This window comes from Bubalus kerabau, chromosome 21 (genome assembly GCF_029407905.1).
Source record: "Bubalus kerabau isolate K-KA32 ecotype Philippines breed swamp buffalo chromosome 21, PCC_UOA_SB_1v2, whole genome shotgun sequence".
Lineage (NCBI taxonomy): Eukaryota > Metazoa > Chordata > Mammalia > Artiodactyla > Bovidae > Bubalus > Bubalus kerabau.
In genome coordinates this window covers 25,402,298-25,424,026 of record NC_073644.1, presented here as the reverse complement: position 1 = coordinate 25,424,026, position 21,729 = coordinate 25,402,298, and the positions used below count along the sequence as shown (strand labels likewise).

The following is a 21,729-nucleotide window of genomic DNA, read 5'->3' as shown; positions in this document are numbered from 1 at the left end:
TTAACTAACTGCCATCAAAGGCAGATCCAGAGGGCCAAATGTGCAACACTATTTTATATAAGGAATTTGAGCATTCAAGGATTTTGGTATAGGGGAAACAGGGGAGGGACTGGAACCAGTCCCCCTTGACTACCAAGGGAGGATTGTAGTTCCTTAAATTTAACCCCCAGGTAGTCAACCTCTCTTGCATTCACTATTTTTTTTCCACTACCACGACTATGATTACTTCACTGTGCTTTTATTGCTTTTATGCTCCCGTATCTCCCTACTCGAGTGTAAGCCCCTTGAGGGCAGGAACTGTGACTTCATCACTGTTGTATACCCAGAGTTGAGAGAGAGGCATAGCTGACTATGGGGGCTCAGAGGAAAGGCCCTAAACCCAGCCCATCATAGAGAGTTTGGGAGAATTTCAGAGGAAAATACACCTAAACTGAGACCTGTGGGGTGACTGAAACTCATCCGTGTATAGAGTGAGAGAAGTCCAGACAGAAATAACACTGATAGCTTGAGAAAAATTCATATTTGAGAAAGAACAAGGTACATTGAAAGACATGCAAAAAGATCAACTGTGCCTTCTTTTACCATGCCTGAATGCAAACATATACTCATATATCAGTGTATGTATATTTGCGTGTATGAGAGAGGAAACTTTAGTTTTTAAAAGTTTAATTAGCTATAGCAAAAAATCAACTCCATCAACCTATAAAATGCTTACTATTTAGCCCAAAACTCTCTGTGGGGCTAAACATCATTTCCATTAACTTTCCCATACTTTTCTTTTTCTTCAGTCAAATTTTAATTTTTTAATCCTTTTGTTTTAATTCTTCATTTTAACTGTTGGTGTTTTAATAGCATTTTTTTAAATAATTCCATTACATATAATGGTATCGTTAAGTAGAGAGAGGTGAACCTAACCGGCACACAATGAAATTACTGTGTACGGAAAAACTGGTGCGGGTTCTAAACACTCCCATTAGAAATGAACATTTGGAAAATGACCTGCTTCTGAATTGAGGTTTTGGGTACAGCTGGGTCAAGTTGCAACAGAATGTAGTGGAAAGTAGACTGGTCTTGGAGTCAGAAATGTCTGTGCCATTTACTTTACTAAGTCTATGAGAGTCTCGCTCTCATCTTTTCTTGAACGGGATCTGTAACATCTGCTCTAAGATTCTTTGCAGGCATTCTGAAAATTGATAGACTGTATGTGAAATGAATCATCTAGCAGAATGATGCCAGAGGGTTATATTCAGTTATAGTGCAAGGTGATCCTCTATTGTAGTTATTTGTGTGTTAGAAAATTAAAATTTTATACTTCCTTCAACAACTGTAACATTGTATATGGACAATATGTACAACCATTTAAGTAAGTCAAAGGAAAGTGATTCTTTTTAAATACACAGTTTTCAATAGTTTGTGTCTATGTTTGTAAGCATGACTACAGCATGTGTGTTTGTATAGAAATGGCTGCTTGCCTCATTAGCATGAGGCTAATACACATTGTGATTATTTTGTCTCATAGAATGATTGAAGATAGTGGGAAAAGAGGAAATACCATGGCAGAAAGAAGACAGCTCTTTGCAGAGATGAGTAAGTATGAAACTTTGAAGGAACACCCTAGAGTGTTTATTGAATACTCATGGAAATAAAACTTAATTCTTATGGCATTTGTACTTTTGCTTCAAATCCTAAATTCTTTACAGAAAATGTATGTTTGGGCATTTTTTTGCCTCCTCTTAGGTAACAATTAAATTAGTCAATGAATCATCATAATTTGTTATTAGGACTGTATATCTTATATAAAAAAAAAAGATTTGTGAACCTAAATATATATATACACACAGACGCTTAATAAACACTATTTAGTGTTGGCGTTAATACAATCAACTACACTTCAAAGTCTGTGTTCATTTCCCCACACTATCACAGGGGCTGGCACATTACAGGCACTAGATAAAATTGTTGAAATGAATCAGTGAATGACTTACTTGCGAAATGATATCATATGCTTATATGGGAAAAAGAAGTCAGGCATGATTACCAGACAAAGCTAAAGCTATCATTTGAACTTCATGCCAACGGGAGAAGCTGTCCTACAAACTAGCTTCTAAAAAGTGACAAGGAAAACAAAAGTTTAAAAGAGTTTGGAGGTGACCTGCTATACAAGGAAAACCAAACCACTGACTCCAGTGGAAAACTCATTAAAGGTTGTTGGTTTATGTAAATACAAGGTTGCTGTGCAAGTAATTAGGTGGTGGTATCTCCTTCTAGACCATTTTTCTTATTCACAAGGAAGGAGAACTGACATAAGGAGGGAGGAACACACATCTCAAATTAAATGTTATAAAGAAAAAAGTATAGTTCTCTTATTGCCTTTTTATCTCTCATTCTCTGCATAAGGAATGAGGAAGAGCAGAACTGAGTCGTAAGCCTTTTACTCCAAGAAGGCAAGAGACAAAATTAGGTTTCTCCTGGAGATTGGAACTGACTGGCAAGAATGAGGGTCGGGACAGATAAAGGAAAGCCCCAGATAATAAGATTCACATTTTTCTTTATCATTTCCCAATAATCTGGAGTCACCAAGGCAGTGTATGAACTAACAGAGAAGAAAGAAAATTAAAATTGATGCGGGGGATCTCAATCGCTCTCCTTGCTTTTTCCACTTTTAGAAACATGTCTAAAGTGCCTGTGACAGTTTCAGTTGTGACTTTCCAATTTCCTGGGCTGTGTAGCTTCACTTCTGGCCTGACCAGTCACCTGGAACTGTGACCTCTGTTGATATGAATCTAACAGAGGAAGGAACCTAGGTACTACCTGCCCATCTAAGCAAAATCCAGACCAGTACAGGTGTCTTCTTGTATCATAGCTTCTTAGACTGAAGAAGCAAGAGCCATGTAGATCATAGCAGTAGTAGTGTTGGTCGCTCAGTCATGTCTGACTCTTTGCAACCCCATGGGCTGTGGCTTGCTAGGCTCTTTCTGTCCATGGAATTCTGCAGGTGAGAATACTGGAGTGGGTTGCCATTCCCTTCTCCAGGGGATCTTCCCAACCCAGGGATCAAACCCGGCTCTCCTGCATTGCAGACAGATTCTTTACTGTCTGAGCCACTAGGGAAGCCCTATGTAGATCATGGGTCAGTGTTTTATCAGAAAAAGAAAAAATATTAATATTTAACAAAGAAAAGCAATAAAGTCTTAGGAAAAATCTTTAAATTTATCATTGTTATATTAAAGACTGAATCAGCCAACAGACTGTAAGAATTATGAAAGTGTTCTTATGTCATGATTTTGAAAACATTTATCTGAATTTCGGTACATTATGCCAGCTCCTCCTGCACCCGGTGTGGTGCCTGGCACAGACAGACACATATGTCACAGACGTATCTTTTGAATTCAAGTTGTCCAACTCAAAGACAGATTGACATAAGTTTTATATCTATACAAACAGAAAAGCTCTAAATTTTTCAAGCAAGAGAGACTTAGGAAAATTGTGCGTTCATTTCCCAGATTGTAACTTAACCTTTCATAGAAACTTGTCAGAAGGTCATGCAGTATATTAAATCATTTTGAGTTCTCCTGATTAGTGATCAAAATAGTTAAGCAAGCCACACAGATATGTATCTTTCTTCCCTTCTTCCTCTCTTCAAAAGCAGGTAAACACATCTGATTTGAACAATCCATTAGTGAGCATCATTTTCAGGTTAACCCTAAATAGGACACAGCTACAGTAAGTGGGATTCTGCCAGATAAAACAATTGACTGATTTCCAAGAGAGACGTTGATTTTTTTTTTTTTTTTGAGACATTGATTTTGATAGGTTGTCAGACAAAAGAAAAAGGTAACCTCATTGAGAATGTGTTAAATATTTGAAAACTGTATGGGTTACCCCAACTCTATCAGCGGGACACCAATGAAAGACAAGGAAACTATTATCAGAGAAGATTGACATTGAAACTTGGAAAGTAACTTCTTCCAGAATCTGTGATGTCTAGACAGAGAACTTTAAAAAATGGAGGAACTTGTTAAATCTGGTCAGCTAAGTATGACTTAGAAGTAGTTACTTTTTAAACATGGAAGGAAAGTGCCCAAGAGATTCTTGGTTTTGGAAATTACAAATGTCACAAATGTAGAAAAAGGAGTTAAGAAGGCAGGGAAGACTTTTTTAAGACTCTTGCCAGAGGGGAGAGAAGTGGAATTCAGCTCTACCAGAACCAAAGACAGGAGGGTTTCTAAACTCAGGGGTGAATAAGAACAGACGGACTGGAAGATATCAGCGGGTAAGTTGGTCAGCTGTCACAGTGGCCATTGTCACGGTGAGAAAGTTAGGTGTCTACTCTCACAGACACTAGGAGATCTTCTTCAAGATTTCATTTCCATGGTGTGGCTTCCAGTCCTTAAGAAAGATGTGTGTGAGTGTGTGTGTGTGTGTCCTGTCACTCAGTCCTCAGTCCTCAGTCGTGTCCAGTTCCCTGAGACCCCATGGACTGCAGCCTGCCAAGGTCCACTGTCCATGGAATTTTCCAGCCAAAAATATTGGAGTGGGTTGCCATTTCCTTCTCTGTTGAAAAAGATATTTCTGGGCGAAACTGGCAAAAGCCTGGGAGGTTTACATCTTTCAAGGGACAGACAAAGAATTTACAAAGGAAAGTTGTCTAAAGTAAATGCTCTAAGAAAAGCGAGATCAAAGACCTAGAGGAAAAAGAAACGTATCGAAAGGTTAGTCAAGCGGAGGGGAACCTTACAAAAACCAAAGAGCAGAGACCAGAGTAACAGTTGATCAGAAGGACAACTGATAAGAAATTTTGGCAAATTCAGGCGATTGTAGCACATACTTGTATTAAACATCTACTCTGAGCTCATAGCCACAAGCGACAGAGGCAAAAAAAAAAAAAAAGACAAAATTAAGAGTAGTATGGACTCACAAATAAGCCAAAAAACAAAACAAAACAAAATCTCTGTGGCCACATACTTTGATTAAAGAAATTTTAGGCAAGTTGCCCTAAACTAAAATTTCCCCTCAGCATAATGCCCTAATTATCTGTTTACTTGGTACCTTAGATTAAAGGCTCCAGTTAAATGTAAATATCGTTCTCACCTTGACCTTTTCCACCATCAAATAAGTTTATCAGCTCAAATAAATTTAACAAACTGGCTTTTAGCAGAGTAAATTGTTTGCACTTGGAATCAAACTCCCTTTCTTCTCTTTTTCTGCTGAGGGCACATTTACTCTGCTTTGTGTGACACTTACTTGTGAACATGTCTGTGTCACTCACTCACATAAACCTCTCCTTCGGGACAGACCCTGGACCTTTGCGGCCAAACCCATTCACCTTAGATGCTGAATCAATGTTGGTTTGAAAGCCTCGGGGCACAGGATAGGTAGGTTTTAATGAAAGGGAAATGGTTAAGAAACACTCATTCAGAAAATGGAAGGCAGCCTAATCTGATGAGGAAAATTCTGGGAAGAAAGCAGAGTGATAACCACCAGGCTCTGAATGAAAGAGGGACCAGAAACCAAAGGAAGGCAAACGGAGGTGTTCAACAAGCACTGCGGAGTGATTCAGACAGACGCCCCTTCGGAATGCTGACAGGAGTCAGCATGTGCATAGCTGGAATGGTGCCTAGAGCATGATTTTGCAATGCACACTACGAGTTTTAGGGAAAACAACTTCAAAAATTCAGGAAAATGGCGTGAATGATCCCACTCCCATAGGCCATGATATCCATAGGCCATGGATGCAGGGACTATTTTCACTTGCATCTTCATTTCTCGTGCTCTGCAGCATCGTTGGGATGTCAACTCCATTGGGTCACCATCCTGGAAGTGCCCCCGTATGTCACCTGTGTAGCCTGGTCTCCTGATTCTTCTGATCTGTTTCTCTTTTTCTGTCTCTTAGTAGCCTCCAGGCTCTCTGAAGCTCAGATTTTAACCAAAGTTTGGCTCTTGACCAATTTTCTCCCTGTACAGTGTGACTTTCCCCCAAGGTTTCACCATTATTGTTATGGTTCTCAAGTGTTCAAGGAATGCTTCAAAACCACTTCCCACATCTCAGAAACCAGCTTACCCAGAATAGTCAGTATGTAAGTCAGTGTCAGCTTCCCTGGTGGCTCAGTGGTAAAGAATCAACCTGCCAAGGCAGGAGACTCAGGTTCAATCCCTGGGTCAGGAAAATACCCTGGAGAAGGAAATGGCACCCCACTCCAGTATTCTTGCCTGGGAAATCCCATGGACAGAGGACCCTGCCAAGCTAAGGTTCATGGGGTCGCAAATGGTCGGACATGACTTAGCGACTAAACAACAATAAGGTCAATGTCCCTTCCGGACTTTGCTCCCACTGCCAAAGCTTCTGCTGATGAACCACCTTGAGGTGGGCCTACTGTTAGCTCCACTAACTCCTCATCATAACAAAGCCAACCAGTGCCCCACCATGGCTGCCACAGTATTCCCAAAGCCACGCAGACTTTGAATGATTACCGAGGGTGCTGTTAGAAGCAGGAAGGAAGTTTGTAGCCCCAAACCTGGGCCCGTATTAGAATGTGGAATAGCCTTATTTATGCACACAGTCTCCTCTTGGAAAAATATTCCCAGTCTTGGCAATTAAGGAATATTGATACATTTTATATGTTTATCAATAAATCTTGGAATATAGACCATATTAAGGAACTCCATATCTGTGTATCCAGCTGCCCCTGGGTATGTCCACTTGGACATCCCACAAGAACTCAAACTCTGTAAATTCAAAACCAAACCCTTCATCTTCACACATCTACACACCTGTTCCTCCTTGCTCATACCTTAGTTCAGTGAGGGCCACCCCACCCATTGAGTTGTATAAGGTAGAAAATTGAGCACTGTATTTGACCTCAAAACTCCTTTGCCTCCCCTCACCTGCTCTCTCTGCCCCTCTTTCTTTCTCTCCTCCTCCTCTTTCTCTCTCTCTCTCTCTCTCTCTCTCTCTCTCACACACACACACACATACACACATACACACCGCACACATCCAGTCAATCATCAACCATGAAAAAGAGTTTAGACATGGGTTCATAGGCTGCATCTTTATTCTTTAAGTATTTGTTGGGTGAGTTTGAAAAATGAATAAGACATTTAAAATTTTGAATGATTTTATAAAAGGTTTTATAAAGGAGCTATCAAAATGTATAAAACAAAACATATATGAATTGTGTGACACTGTTCAAAGTGTAATAAAGCTACAACCAAAAATAAGGTAATATAGACTGGCTAGCTGGATCACTGGGTAGATGGATGGAAGGAATGAAATAAGGTAAGAGGAAGAAAGGGACAGAGGGGAGGAGTAAGGAAAGGACAGAGGGAGGAAGGGAGGACAAAATGTCTTGAAGAGCTAAAGAAAGGAAAAAACAGTATTTGCAGAAGGGAACAGTGTAATCAATCATAGTTTTTTAACTGCCCCTTTGTTTTCCTCTTTATTATTTTCTTCCAACTATGACCTGAGTGTGAAAGGTTTGAGGAGATGTTTTAAGAGCATTAGACTGCCTTAAATGATTTAGCTTTAATTTTTTTCTTATGAAAAGTTTTGAATATATACACTTCAGTTCAGTCATTCAGTTGTGTCCGACTCTTTGTGACCCTATGGACTGCAGCACGCCAGGCTTCCCTGTCCATCACCAACTCCCAGAGCTTACTCAAACTCATGTCCATAGACTAGGTGATGCCATCCAACCATCTCATCCTCTGTTGTCCCCTTCTCCTCCCACCTTCAATCTTTCCCAGCATCGGGGTCTTTTCAAATGAGTCAGTTCTTCCCATCAGGTGGCCAAAGTATTGGAGTTTCAGCTTCAGATTCAGTCCTTCCAATGAACATTCAGGACTGATTTCCTTTAGGATGGACTGGTTTGATCTCCTTGCAGTCCGAGGGACTCTTAAGAATCTTCTCCAGCACCACAGTTCAAAAGCATAAATTCTTCGGCACTCAGCCTTATTTACAGTCCAACTCTCACATTCATACATGACTACTGGAAAAACCATAGCTTTGACTAGACGGACCTTTGTTGGCAAAGTAATGTCTCTGCTTTTTAATATGCTGTCTAGGTTGGTAATAGCTTTTCTTCCAAGAAGCAAATGTCTTTTAATTTCATGGCTGCAATCACCATCTGCAGTGATTTGGGAGCCCAAGAAAATAAAGTCTCTCACGTTTCCATTGTTTCCCATCTATTTGCCATGAAGTGATGGGACCAGATGCCATGATCTTAGTTTTCTGGATGTTGAGTTTTAAGCCAGATTTTTCACTCTTCTCTTTCACTTTCATCAAGAGGTTCTTTAGTTCTTCTTCACTTTCTGCCATAAGGGTGGTGTCATCTGCATATCTGAGGTTATTGATATTTCTCCCAGCAATCTTGATTCCAGCTTGTATTTTATCCAACCTGGCATTTTGCATGATGTACTCTGCGTATAAGTTAAATAATCAGGGTGACAATATCCAGCCTTGACATACTCCTTTTCTGATTTGAAACCAGTCTGTTGTTCCATGTACAGTTCTAACTGTTGCTTCTTGACCTGCATACAGATTTCTCAGGAGGTGGGTAAGATGGTCTGGTATTCCCATCTCTTTAAGAATTTTCCACAGTTTATTGTGATCCACACAGTTAAAGGCTTTGGCGTAATCAATAAAGCAGAAGTTTCTCTGGAATTCTCTTGCTTTTTCTATGATCCAACAGATGTTGGCAATTTGATCTCTGGTTCCTCTGGCTTTTCTAAAACCAGCTTGAACATCTGGAAGTTCATGGTTCATGTACTGTTGAAGCCTGGCTTGGAGGATTTTGAGCATTATTTTGCTAGCGTGTGAGATGAGTGCAATTGTGCAGTAGTTTGAACATTCTTTGGCATTGCCTCTCTCTGGAATTGGAATGAAAATTGACCTTTTCTAGTCCTGTGGCCACTGCTGAGTTTTCCAAATTTGCTGGCATATTGAGTGCAGCACTTTCACAGCATCATCTTTCAGGATTTGAAATAGCTCAACTGGAATTCCAGCACCTCCACTACCTTTGTTCATAGTGATGCTTCCTAAGGCCCACTTGACTTCACATTCCAGGATGTCTGGCTGTAAGTGAGTGATCACACCATCGTGGTTATCTGGGTCATGAAGATCTTTTTTGTATAGTTCTTCCGTGTGTTCTTGCCACCTCTTCTTAATATCTTCTGCTTCTGTTAGGCCCATATACAGAAGTAGAGAAAATAGTATTCATCTCTACGTTAATTATTTACTGCTTAGCCCCCACCATATAATTATGAAGCAAATCTAAGATATTATTTAGATGAGTCAGATTTCCATGGTTTAAAGAATTGGATACATGTATATATAAGGCTGAGTCCCTTTGCTGTTCACCTAAAACTCACTGCATTGTTAATCGGCTGTGAAAATGAAAGTCTTAGTCGCTCAGTCGTGTCTGACTCTTTGCGACCCCGTGGACTACAGCCCGCGAGGCTCCTTTGTGTATGGAATTCTCCAGGCAAGAATACTGGAGAGTGTTGCCATTCCATTCTCCGGGGGATCTTCCCAACCCTAAGATGGAACCTGGGTCTCCTGCTTTGCAGGCATATTCTTTACCATCTGAGCCACCAGGAAATAACTCAATACAAAATAAAAAGTCTTTTAAAAAGGAATCATATCCCCATGATATAATAATAATAGGGGAAAGCACTATTATTTAATAAAGAGGCAAATAGAGAGGGCTTTCCTTGTGGCTTCACTGGTAAAGAATCTGCCTGCAATGCAGGAGATCTGGGTTTGATCCCTGGGTTGGGAAGATCCCCTGGAGAAGGGAAAAGCTACCCACTGCAGTATTCTGGCCTAGAGAATTCCATGGCCATGGGGTCGCAAAGAGTTGGACGCGACTGAGCAGCTTTCACTTTCACTTTTTCAAAAATATAGAGAAGTGCAATACTTTGTTTTTTATTACAAAGGAAGAATTAGATTCTTGAGTATAAAGTGATTTTGAATTAGGTTTCAAGATAAAATGGCTTGTTGTTTATTTTTCTCAGATCATGGACAAAATATAGTGGTAATCCTAGATGTTTCAACATGCTAAGAATAAGGATTACTCTATTGATTTTATTTCCTTATTCATTTATTCAAATTCCATCCATTTTATAAATGAATTAAGTCAGCTTATTTCCCTTTTTAATAAGTTTACTAAACTTCTTGCTCAGGAAAATACCATAAGATAAAAATGAACCTTAATTTCAGCAAATACTGAAGAAAGTCTCAGGTTGTACATGCGTTGGGGACGTGTGAGCTTGATCACCGTACAATTACATAGATGCATAGGTGGAGTTGTGACCATGTCTGGAGAAATAAGTAATGGATCCATCAACTTGGAGGACAGCCTCCAATTATATTCTGGAAGACTCTGTGGCCCTGGACAGCTGTTTGATTTTAGAGAATGGCTTGGACACAGAAGACATGGGACTACACCTAAGGTAGGCTATGGGTTTGTAGACTTTGAAGGAAAGACCAAACATGTCAAAGTGAATTAAGTTCATGGTTTATTGGGCCAGTGACCAAGAAATTTCTTTTCAACAAGGTGGGTAAATGGAGCAAGAACCTGTCTAGTCTGTCTCAGCAGCTTTTTTGAGTTCCAGAATCCTTGATGGATCCTGTGGTTGCCACTTACATGATCCCTGTGAGGCAATGGGCTGCTGCGTCTGAAAAGCTTAACTTCATTGCTCACCACATCCCTTTTAATATTCAGGGCTTACATCCTCAGCCAGAAAGAAGCTTTACAAACTGAAATCATCGACAGACCTCCAGACCCCTACCTGAGGTTTGAACTAAGCAGAAGGTCACCTGAGTCCACATGGTAATGGGCAAAGGAGTCAGTGTATTCCTGACCCTAGGCATCATCTCTACACCCCTTTTACTGCATCCTGGGGAGTGGCACCTTTGCTAAATGCTCCGTAGGAACCCTATGAGAGGGAGTCGCAGAGGATCCAGGGTTTCTGTTCTTAGAGGATGAGGTCTTGCTGGAACTAAGAAATTTAATTGTGTGCTGCATCACAGTTCTTTTAAACCTAGGGCTTGAATCATTATTTTTGAAGAACTTACATAAATTGTTTATGTCCTTAATGTCTTCTTTTAAAGGATTATTTACAGATATTGAGATTCTCTTAATTGTTGAACCAAACTGAGCACTGCTAAAAGTACATCTTCATCCTGGGGAAAAAGACAGATTTAATGCTCGTGTATTTCTGATTGTCTCTATGTCTTTGCTTATCCTATATTCTAGAGAGTTCATTTCCCACATGAGCCTCTCAGATTGACAGACGACATGAAACTAGGAAGGTCCTTTGAAATGCCAGTGGCAAAATAAAAATTTAAGGGTTAGAAATATGAGCTTTAAAAGTAAAAGAAACTAAGCAGATTAAATGTGAAGTCCTACCTTTAGCCCCCAAATAAGCATTTAAACAGAAAAGATATGACTTAATAGAAGTGCTTACGATTTCAAAAGCCAGTTTTAATGAACTTCTAGCTTAAAAGAGCCAGAAGAATGAACCATCTATGAAAAAAATGCCATCAGTTAGTTTCCTTATCAATAGTGGTAACAATTGCTTTCTGTACATTCCACACAGGTAGGCAACAGCTGTGGCATTTGGGCTAATTTTGAGCTTCCCTGGTGGCCCAGACAGTAAAGAATCTGCCTGCAATATGGGAGACCTGGGCGCAACCCCTTAGTCAGGAAGATCCCCAGGAGAAGGAAATGGCTACCCACTCAAGTATTCTTGCCTAGAAAATTCCATGGATAGAGGAGCCTGGTGGGCCACAGTCCATTGAGTCACAAAGAGTCAGAAAAAACTGAGTGACTAACACTTTCACTTCTACTTTTCACTTTGGGTTAACTTCATATATCTCATTTCAAGGAGATATTAGTCAGACAGAACAGGATCACTGGAATGGGTAAGTACTGGGGTCCAGCCCCGATTGGATCCAGGGATTCCTTCAGGAGGATGGCATTGGCGATTAAAGGAATAGAGAAAGAGATAAGGAAAGAATTTTGCAATTAAGAAAATAGAGGAGAGAAAAGAGGCTGATATTCCTTGGTTTACTCAGAAAGCCAATAAAGCCCCAGCACCGGACTTGCTCTGTTCACGTAGGCCGCAGGCGCCCTCTTGAATAGCTGAAGGTGCCCCACCTTAGGCACCTTCTCGAGTGGGTCTTAGAAGCCCAGGCAGGAAAGTGAATGCAGAGGGCCCCTGTGCTCTAGGGAATCAGCCTGAAAAGGAAAGAGAAAGAACAACACAGGGAGACCGAACTTTGAGCAATGCCTGTAGCTTTATTTTCAAAGGGAGCTTATACACCTTAAGTTGTGCATAGAGGATAATAGGGGGTGTAAAATCATGCAAAGTCAGCAGTCTGATCCTTATCGAGACCAGGCTTTTCTTTTCTGCAAACTTATCGTATACAAATGGTTTAGGTGATTTACATCATCTTCTGGCCAGAAGGCCTGTTAACATTTTATGACTCTGATAAAGGTTTGTCAACCATAAGACTTATTTTCTCTAAGAGTAATTATTTTAAAGTTTGGCGCCATCCTCCGAAGGTGTTAGATAAAGTTGCATTCCTATAGGGCAGAGGTGCAGTGGGTTTACAACAAGGAAAGAATTTATTACCTTAAGGGTCTAAAGTTGTTAACACCAAGGCCACTACTTATTTTTCCTACATACCAACTATATTAATTAATACACTTCCAAGGATACAATACAGGGGATGTGGAAACTTGGCAGCAAGCATTGGCTCAACAATGAAATCTTCTACTAGTTCTATTCTAACAATTTCTAACTCTCCGAGAGGCTCTATACTATTTGAATATCTTAAGCTTCCCATGCCTCTTGGGGTTGGGAGACTGTAAACAATTGTATGCGTAGCTGTAGGAGTCCGGGTAAACCTGTCAGGCAAGTTAAAGAGCCATCTGAGGGGTTTGGATTGAAACACTCCTATTATGCCCAGGAGGCTAATTAACTAGAGCTCTAAGTTGATTTCCTTCAGAGAAAGGTGGTCGGGGATACCCCACCCCCACCCCCGTTAATGTCAGAGGAGTTGGTGAAAGTCATAAAATAGTAAAACAGACAGATTCTGGTTTTGGGGTAGATGCTCTGACAGATCCAGGGGTCCCTTGAGCCCTGACTCGCCTTTGCATGTCAGGCCTCTCCGCATGACCTTTGTCATGGGTGGGAACTCCCATGCTGGCTCCCTGCAGGTAAGGGTCTCAAACTCATGTCTGATAATAATGACAATAATAACAACATCCATATATTGACTCCCATTGTGTGCCACTCTCTGGGTAAATAGACATTGTACTTGAAATGGCTTTGGACTTGGACATCTTCAACCCGAAAAACTCAAGGAAACGCTACCCTGCCCCCACCTAAACTTTAAACTCCGTGATGACAAGGACTTTTGTACATAATCTCCAGATGCTAATGATGATCACAATAGCTGCTTCCCAATCTTTGAAAAATAAATTTTGTTAAGTGGCAGGGAGAAAAGATGATACGGTTTCAGAAGGGAAATTGGATGAAATGGATTGAAGTTACAGGGAGGCAAATGAAAGCCCAAATATAAAGAAGAAATGGCTATCATTTATTGGTACTCAGCAGTGACACTGAAAACCCTTATAAGGATGTCCATTTGCTCACTAGGTACCAGCTACAGAGGTTACCAGCTGGTAAAGTTGATGCTGTTCTCCTCATTTTATAGATGAAGAAGTCAGAAGACAAGTAAAAACTTCTCAAAGTTCATACAACTAGGAAGAGAAAGATTAGGGTTATTGACTATAAAGCTCATAGTGAAAGTGAAGTCACTCAGTCGTGTCCAACTCTTTGCGACCCCATGGACTGTAGCCTACCAGGCTCCTCCATTCATGGGATTTTCCAGGCCAGAATACTAGAGTGGATTGCCATTTCCTTCTTTAGGAGATCTTCCCAACCCAGGGATTGAAACCGGGTCTCCTGCATTGTAGGCAGATGCTTTACCGTCTGAGCCACCAGGGAAGTTATATAAAGCTCATATATTGTCACTAAGTTTTAAAATTATCCCTATCATTGGAAGTAATATTTTATGGCCATTGGCTAAATGTCCATCTATTGAGAACATATTTAGGCAATTTTCTGCATGGGATGAAGGTGAGCCCTCCCTCTTTGATCCTTCAGGCATTCAGTATCAACAAGTCTGTTTGTCAAGTAATAAACTCTCATAAGAATGAATGTTAATGAACTGCCTCATAAAACCATGGAGTAATAGGTGATGTTGCTAGTCACTAAGTCATGTCCAACTCTTTGTGACCCCACAGACTGTAGCCCGCCATGCTCCTCTGTCCATGGGATGTCCCAGGCAACAATACTGGAGTGAGTTGCCATTTCCTTCTCCAGAGGATCATCCCAACCCAAAGATCAAACTTGAGTCTCCTGTTCCAGGGGATCTTCCCGACCCAGGAATCGAACCCAGGTCTCCCGCATTGCAGGCAGATGCTTTACCATCTGAGCCACCAGGGAAGCTATTTATAAATAAGTAAAGTTAAAAAAAATCCTGCATACTGAGTGGTACAGCCAAAAAAAAAAAATGTTTTTTAATATATCAAAGTAGAGCCACATACCTTAATATCTGTTATGAACATAAACATGGGCTTGAAAGAAGCCAAATATTTAGAAGTAGAGAACAGACATTAGTTGAACATCTACTATGTTTTAGAGACAGTCTAGAAATGAGCCCCTCCAGAGGAGAGTGGGAGGACGGCCAGGAACTCAGATGTCGATGGAACAAGCAGCACATCTACAAGGGCTGGTGAGGAGACCAGCCCAAGCCCAGCAGAGGTTTGGGGCCAGAGCAGTGGGGAATGTTGTGGGGTAGGTAGGAGGGGAAGAGCCTGCAGCAGGGCTTGGATTCCGGGTGGGACTTTCAGCCCTGGTGCTGTGGGCATCGGGAGCCATGCTGGATTCTTGAGTAGAGAAGTGGGCTGAGGAAAGCAGTTCAAGAATATGGAGAACACGCTATGTCAGGGAGGAAATGGAGGCCTCAGTGGCAGAAAGAATAGTGCTGTCTTTCTTCCATTTTTTTCTTTTCTAAAATTTAGTTGGTTTACAATGCTGTGTTAATTTCTGCTGTATGGCAAAGTAACTTGGTTATACATATATATACATTCTTTTCCATTATGATTTACCACAGGATATTGAATAACAGTTCCTCGTGCTGTACAATAGGACCTTCTGTTTATCCATGCTATATATATATACTAGCTTGCATCTGCTATTCCCCAACTCCCAACTGATCCCTCCCTCACCCCGCTCCCTTGGCAACCACAAATCTACAACAGTGGTTGTTTTTAGAAAGGAGACCCCCCCCCCCCGAGGTTGACAGGAAGCTTTGTAGGATAGACACGAGTAACAGTAATGATGTATGTGTGCCAAGCAGTGTCCCCAATGCTTTAGATTAATAGACACTCATTTATCCTTCAACAGTCCATGAGGTAAGTAGTAGTATGATCGTCAGTCCCATTTCCCAAATGAGAAAACTGAGGCCTCTAAAAGCAATTGGTCTGAAGGCACCAAGAGCAGATGCCCAATGTTCAGCCTGTGCTCACCTCACAGCTGTACTCTAATTACAGATTACAGTGCATTAAAAATCATTATTTGATAATATTACTATCTGGTGTCATCTAGCAGTTTAAGTCACAACTTGATCCGACTGTTATCAGAAATGGCAGACACAAACCCATGGACAGGATGGACAGCCTGATGTCCCAGAACCTGAGGCGTACGAGACAGACCTCAGGTCTTAAATTTCTATTCTAGCAAAGATGAAAGTCAAATTACATGTATCGGTTAGGTCTGTAGTTATTTCGTTTATGACCATGATCACTTCCTTTCCACATGCAAGCAGACCACATGTGTACCTTTTATCTGTCCCCAGGGGCTCAAGACCTGGATCGTATTCGACTCTCCACCTATAGAACAGCATGCAAGTTGAGGTTTGTTCAGAAGAAATGCAATTGTAAGTATGCTGGTTCCTTGGGCCAGCTACCCCCATGAATCCTATAGTTCACATCTGTTACTTGGGCTAACTACTCCTGTGAATCCCATAGTTCACATCTGTTACTTGGTTTATTAAAAGTAGGCTTTCGTGCAAGTATGGATTTAAAAAAAAAACTATGTTTAAACAACAATAAGAGATTATGATACAAAACTGGTAGAAAGACTTTTCCCAAACAATTCTGAATGACTCAACTGCTGAGGTATTGGAACAGATGAACCTCTGGATATGCATCCTGCCCTTGAAATGGTTTAAATCCAGATGGATGAGTTTTCTTTTCTCTAACTTTGGTATTATAAGCTCCAAGCCCTCCAAATGGCTTCCAAGAACTTTAGAAAATATCAAATATTAAGTCCTCCATATGTTTTCTTTACAAATATAGGGAAATGTTTACAAGCTCCTGGAAAACATTTAAGTTTCTTTCTGAAACTACAAAAATGAGTCCTTTGTATCAGAGCATTAACTACTTTTGCTTACATCAGACCATAGCAAGTGAGGAGACAATGATACTTAAAGAAACAAACTTGCTTTAACTTTTCCCCAAATTTTAACATGTAGCAGCAAGCTGGCTCATCCCTCAGTGAGCAGTTTCACTTTCCATGCCAGGTCAGTACTTCCATCAGATTATCACATCCATTTTCTCTTGAAAAATAGAGTGCTTCAAAGTTCATGTGTAGGAACTTACTCTTCTTTTTTGAAAACTGACTGCTATAAAATTAATAACTGTTCTCATTTTCTAGTTAGTATTGGACAAATTTTGAAAATGAAAACCATAATGTTCTCCTGCACACACAGACATAGTTCTTGAATATCTAAGCATGGGCATTAGGCACTTGGTGAATGTGGAAACCAGCCACGTTTACATCTCTGCTCTCCCGGGATCTCTAGCAAAATGCTTCTTATGGCCCTGGGGGGACCACCTCCAGCCCCAAGCTTCTCAGTTTACAGCTACAGGAATGCACCGGAGACATCTACTCCTCAGCTTGCTCATCTGCAGCTTCTTCTCTAGCTCTAGTAGGAAATGGGTCTGAAATTTGGGTCAGGACAAGAAGGAAGAAAAAATTAGGTGGGTCAAATATCGAAGTTGTGTTTTAGCTAGTTGTGCGTGCGTGCTCAGTCATGTCCGACTCTTGCGACCCCATGGAGTATAGCCTGCCAGGCTCCTCTGTTCATGGAATTTCCCAGGCAAGAATACTGGAGTGGATTGCCATTTCCTCCTCCAGGGAATCTTCCCAACCCAGAGATCGGACCCATGTCTCCTGCTTCTCTGCATTGGCAGGCTCATCATAGGAAGCTAAACCAGTTCCCCAAAATGCAATAGAAGAGCACTGCAGATGCAGGAGGGAACCTGGGATTGTGCTTGCGGTCCTGCATGTTGATAGGTCATAAAAGCCCTTTCGGGGACTGGTGTCAAAGGACCAAGAAAATGCTCCCACAAGAAAGCTTCCCCTCCGCCCTCAACCCCATCACCTATATATAAACCAAAGGAAGAATCTCTGTGTTTTCAGCAATGAAAGTGATGGAACCCTCTGCCTTTTTCCTCATTACCACTCCAATGGGCCTCAATGTAGACGGAGTTCTATCCTCATAAAGCTTTGCTACACAGAGCCTTCCTTAGGTTACTTTCAGTAGAGTTGGGGAACTTGGTGGATCTGGCAAGAGGTGATCAGGGACCCCCACTAAGAAAGAAAGTGACAGGATCAATGTATATTTTAGAAAAGAAATTGTCAGGTATTGAAGAAGAGTAAGGAAGTGTTGTGTTTTGCCTTGGGTGTTATTAAATTTTTTTGGTGTGCTTATCTTCTCTCATTCACCAAATTCAGGGCTCTTCACAGTAGGGTCAGTTTTTTTGTATGTTGTCTACGTTTTACTTAAATTTCTGAGAACAAGACTGATGTTCAATAAATATTTCTCTTTGTCCATTTTGTAGAAACTAGGCTATGAAATACTTTGCTGAAATTATATTAGATGCCAGAATAAAATATCTTGAGTGCTTTCCGAAGAATAATAAAAAAGACAGTACAAAATGGTAAGGATGAACAAATACATAGCTAGTTGAATAAATAAGGAAAAGTGAGAAAGGAAGGAAGAGAGGGAGGGAGGAGGGAAGGAAAAGTAAAGAAAAATGACCCACATTGATTAGGCAACCCTGCAGCCAGCATTACAAAGGGCGCACGCCATTGGCCCGAACTGCGTCCAGCAAACCACAGGCCATATCTCATTCCTCCTACTCTCTGATAAAGGCCCTTTCTCCTTGTGGGGTACCCCCTTTTCCATTTCCTGCTCCCCTCATCCTTATTCCACATCCTGAATTATGTCATAACCTCACTGGCTCTTTTGGAAAACAGTGGGGGAAACGGTGTTGATCCATCCCTGTCTATCCCTCTGTGCATGCACTCACTTACCCCTTAATTTAGGAAGCTTATAATGAGCCCCTGCGCAAGGTTTGGCACTGCTCTAGGTACCAGGAATAAAGCTGGAGTGAGTGAGATGTGATCCCTGCCTTAAAGCTGCCCAAAGTCTAATTGGGTAGATGGATTTTTACACAAACAACACCTCGTGGAAGTGTAATAAGGGCAGAGTGTGTGTGGGAGCAACAAGAAGGCGGAGCCCAGACCTAGGTGTGAGGGCTGCTGGCGGGAGTTTTCCTGGAGCAAGAGACACTGGGCTGAGTCTTAAAGAATGGGTAGACATTCCACAAGGAAGTGTTATTTGCTTTGCAAGGTACCTTATCAACTTCATACGTTTTAGAGAAAGGAAAGATATTACATTCTATACAAACTAGACAAAACTAAGGCTCAAGGGGAAAAAAATAAGCATATATTGAGTGCTCTGCTAAAATTAAGTTTCATTTTAAAGTTGTTTCTACCTGTATCAGAAGTCTTACATGCAAGCCCCATGTGTGTTACTTAAGTTTCCTTCCTGACAAAAAATATAACAGTTGTATTGAGGTACATGTAAAATGCTCACACAGTTGGGCTTGGCTTATCTTCATCAAAGTTGAAGTCTTCCTTTTAGGAAGATAAGCAGCAACACTGATGTACGTGAGATATTAGTCAACATTGAACATATACCCCTCTATTCAGTTCAGTTCAGTTGCTCGGTCGTGTCCAACTCTTTGCGACCCCATGAATCGCAGCATACCAGGCCTCCCTGTCCATCACCAACTCCCGGAGTTCACTGAGACTCACGTCCATCGAGTCAGTGATGCCATCCAGCCTTCTCATCCTCTGTCGTCCCCTTCTCCTCTTGCCCCCAATCCCTCCCAGCATCAGAGTCTTTTCCAATGAGTCAACTCTTCGCATGAGGTGGCCAAAGTACCCCTCTATTAGAGGAATGTATTTTCTGTCTGCCATAAAACCTAACCCACAGTGCATTATGGTACCTGGTGTACTCTACAATAAAAGAAATAAGGAAAAAATCCAGGAAGTATGCTTTTAAGGGCATCGCTTTATTGAAAACTCTTATACTGTATTTACTCATGGAAATCAATAGAACTTAACTGAGAACAGGGTGTTTATTTTTAGGCCCAGACCTTATTTATAGTTAACATTTATTTTGTATATTAACAAAACTAAGCTTTAAAATTACATAATGGAAGAAAAATGTAAAAACGGACACAAAGTCATCACCTAGAAAAAGTATTTCTGGGGGTAACATGGGGTATATAGAATTTTAGGAGATTTCTTTTTTTATCTAAATTTAAAGATCAAAAGAGCTAGTTAATTCCCTATATTTCCTTCCTCATAGCCCTTGCCTACTCTATTGCTAAAGTATTGATTCCTATCACTGACATTCATGTTCATTCTGTTTAATACAGTTACTGATGTATACTGAGAATATCTCATTACCACTGTCCTGAAAAACTCCAAAGGAGAGGCCAGAAAACTGTGGCCTGTGGTCTGAATGTGGCTCAGCATCTATTTTGTATCAACCATGAACTAAGAATAGTTTTCACAGACAAGTACTTGATAATAGGGAACATTGATTCACAACCCCGACTAAGCAAAATGTTATCCTCCCAAAATAATTCCATTCTTCTCATTGTTTAAAAATTGGACACAAGACTTCTTTGGTTGTCCAGTAATTAAGATTTCCCCTTCCAATGTAGGGGGTGCAGGTTCGATCCCTGGAATGGGAGCTAAGATCTCACATGCCTCTTGGGCAAAAAACCAAAATATAAAACAGAAGTAATACTGTAATGAATTCAATAAAGACTTTAAAAAATAGTCCATATCAAAAAAAAAAAAAAACCCTTTAAAAAAGTGGACTCAATTACTGTATTTTTAATTTCACAAGTAAAAACGTGGAAACTTGTTTTCTCTACTTAATATCTACACAGTATTACTATATAACACAGTGGTGCCTCTTGATCCACCAAAAAAAAAAAATTTTTACTAACTTCTGCTAGAAGAAAAGAGCTGTAAGAAGCCCACTTTTAGCAGACTTGCTTATGTTAAGGAACAAACTAGTGGTTATCAGTGGGAAAGGGAAAGGGGAGAGGGGCAGTAAAAGATTAAGAGGGTAAGAGATACACACTATTAGGCATCAAATAAGATGCAAATAAATAAAATAAGCTTCAAGCTACATTGTACAACACAGGGAACGCAGCCAGTATTTTATAATCACTATAGATGGAATGTGTGCTCAGTCGCTTCAGTTGTGTCTGACTCTTTGCAACACTATGGACTGTAGCCCGCCAGGCTTCTCTGTCCATGGGACTCTCCAGGCAAGAATCCTGGAGTGCGTTGCCATGCCCTCCTCCAGAGGATCTTCCTGATCCAGGGATTGAACCTGCGTCTCCTGTTTCCTGCATTGTAAGTGGATTCTTTACCACTGAGCTACCAGAGAAGCCCATAGATGGAATGAAAATGAAAGTGAAGTCGCTCAGTCATGTCCGACTCTTTGCAACCTCGTGGACTGTAGCCTACCAGGCTCCTCCGTCCATGGAATACTCCAGGCAAGAATACTGGAGTGGGTTGCCATTTCCTTCTCCAGGGGATCTTCCCAACCCAGGGATTGAACCCTGATCTCCTGCATTACAGGCAGATGCTTTAACCTCTGAGCCACCTGTGAATCACTCTATTGTACACTTGTAACTTATATAATATTATACTGCAACTATATTTCAATTTAAAAAAAACGAATTTTTTTTCAGGCAAAAGCTTCTTCTTCCCTTCAAATTTCTCCATAGGCTCTATTTCCCAACTCTGCTTCTTCCCTTTGCCATTCATCTTTGTACCTTGTCACACCCTCCTTCCCCTGCCATAACTAGCACATTTTCTAATAAAACAAATGAAGGAATGTGTCTAAAAAATAGGAAACAAAATTTGGCTATTTTATTTTCTAGGAGGACTGAAACAGAATGGAGACTATGATAATATTTCCAATACTCCTTCCTAATCAGCAGTCTTCTCTTTTGCTTCCAGGTATCCTGCTAAATTTCCACAAAATAAATACCCTATATACCATTTACAAACATGTGAAAATGGCCACATCTCTGCCTTTATTTTGAACAAATGACCATCTTGTGCTAGAAAATGATTTCCTCGGTCAGCATTGACACAGTTAATGACCCAGATACCCTGTAATGTCAGCAGATCTTTTTTCAGAAATTGCTTTGGAGTCAAGGAAACCTGGCCTTAAGTTCACGAACAACAAAAGGCAACAGGAGA

General features: G+C 40.7%; 1 protein-coding gene across 17 annotated transcripts in view; it reads left to right on the top strand.

The window, feature by feature from the left end:
- The window catches only part of DTNA (dystrobrevin alpha), a 317,537-nt gene that overhangs the window by 154,075 nt on the left and 141,733 nt on the right, over window positions 1–21,729 (top strand). For all 17 annotated transcript variants that reach the window (XM_055559506.1, XM_055559513.1, XM_055559505.1 and 14 more), the window contains 2 exons: window positions 1,520–1,587; window positions 15,935–16,015. In XM_055559506.1, coding sequence (XP_055415481.1) covers window positions 1,521–1,587; window positions 15,935–16,015 — 148 coding nt within the window. In that variant the 5' untranslated portion in view covers window position 1,520. The remainder of the gene's footprint in view (window positions 1–1,519; window positions 1,588–15,934; window positions 16,016–21,729) is intronic.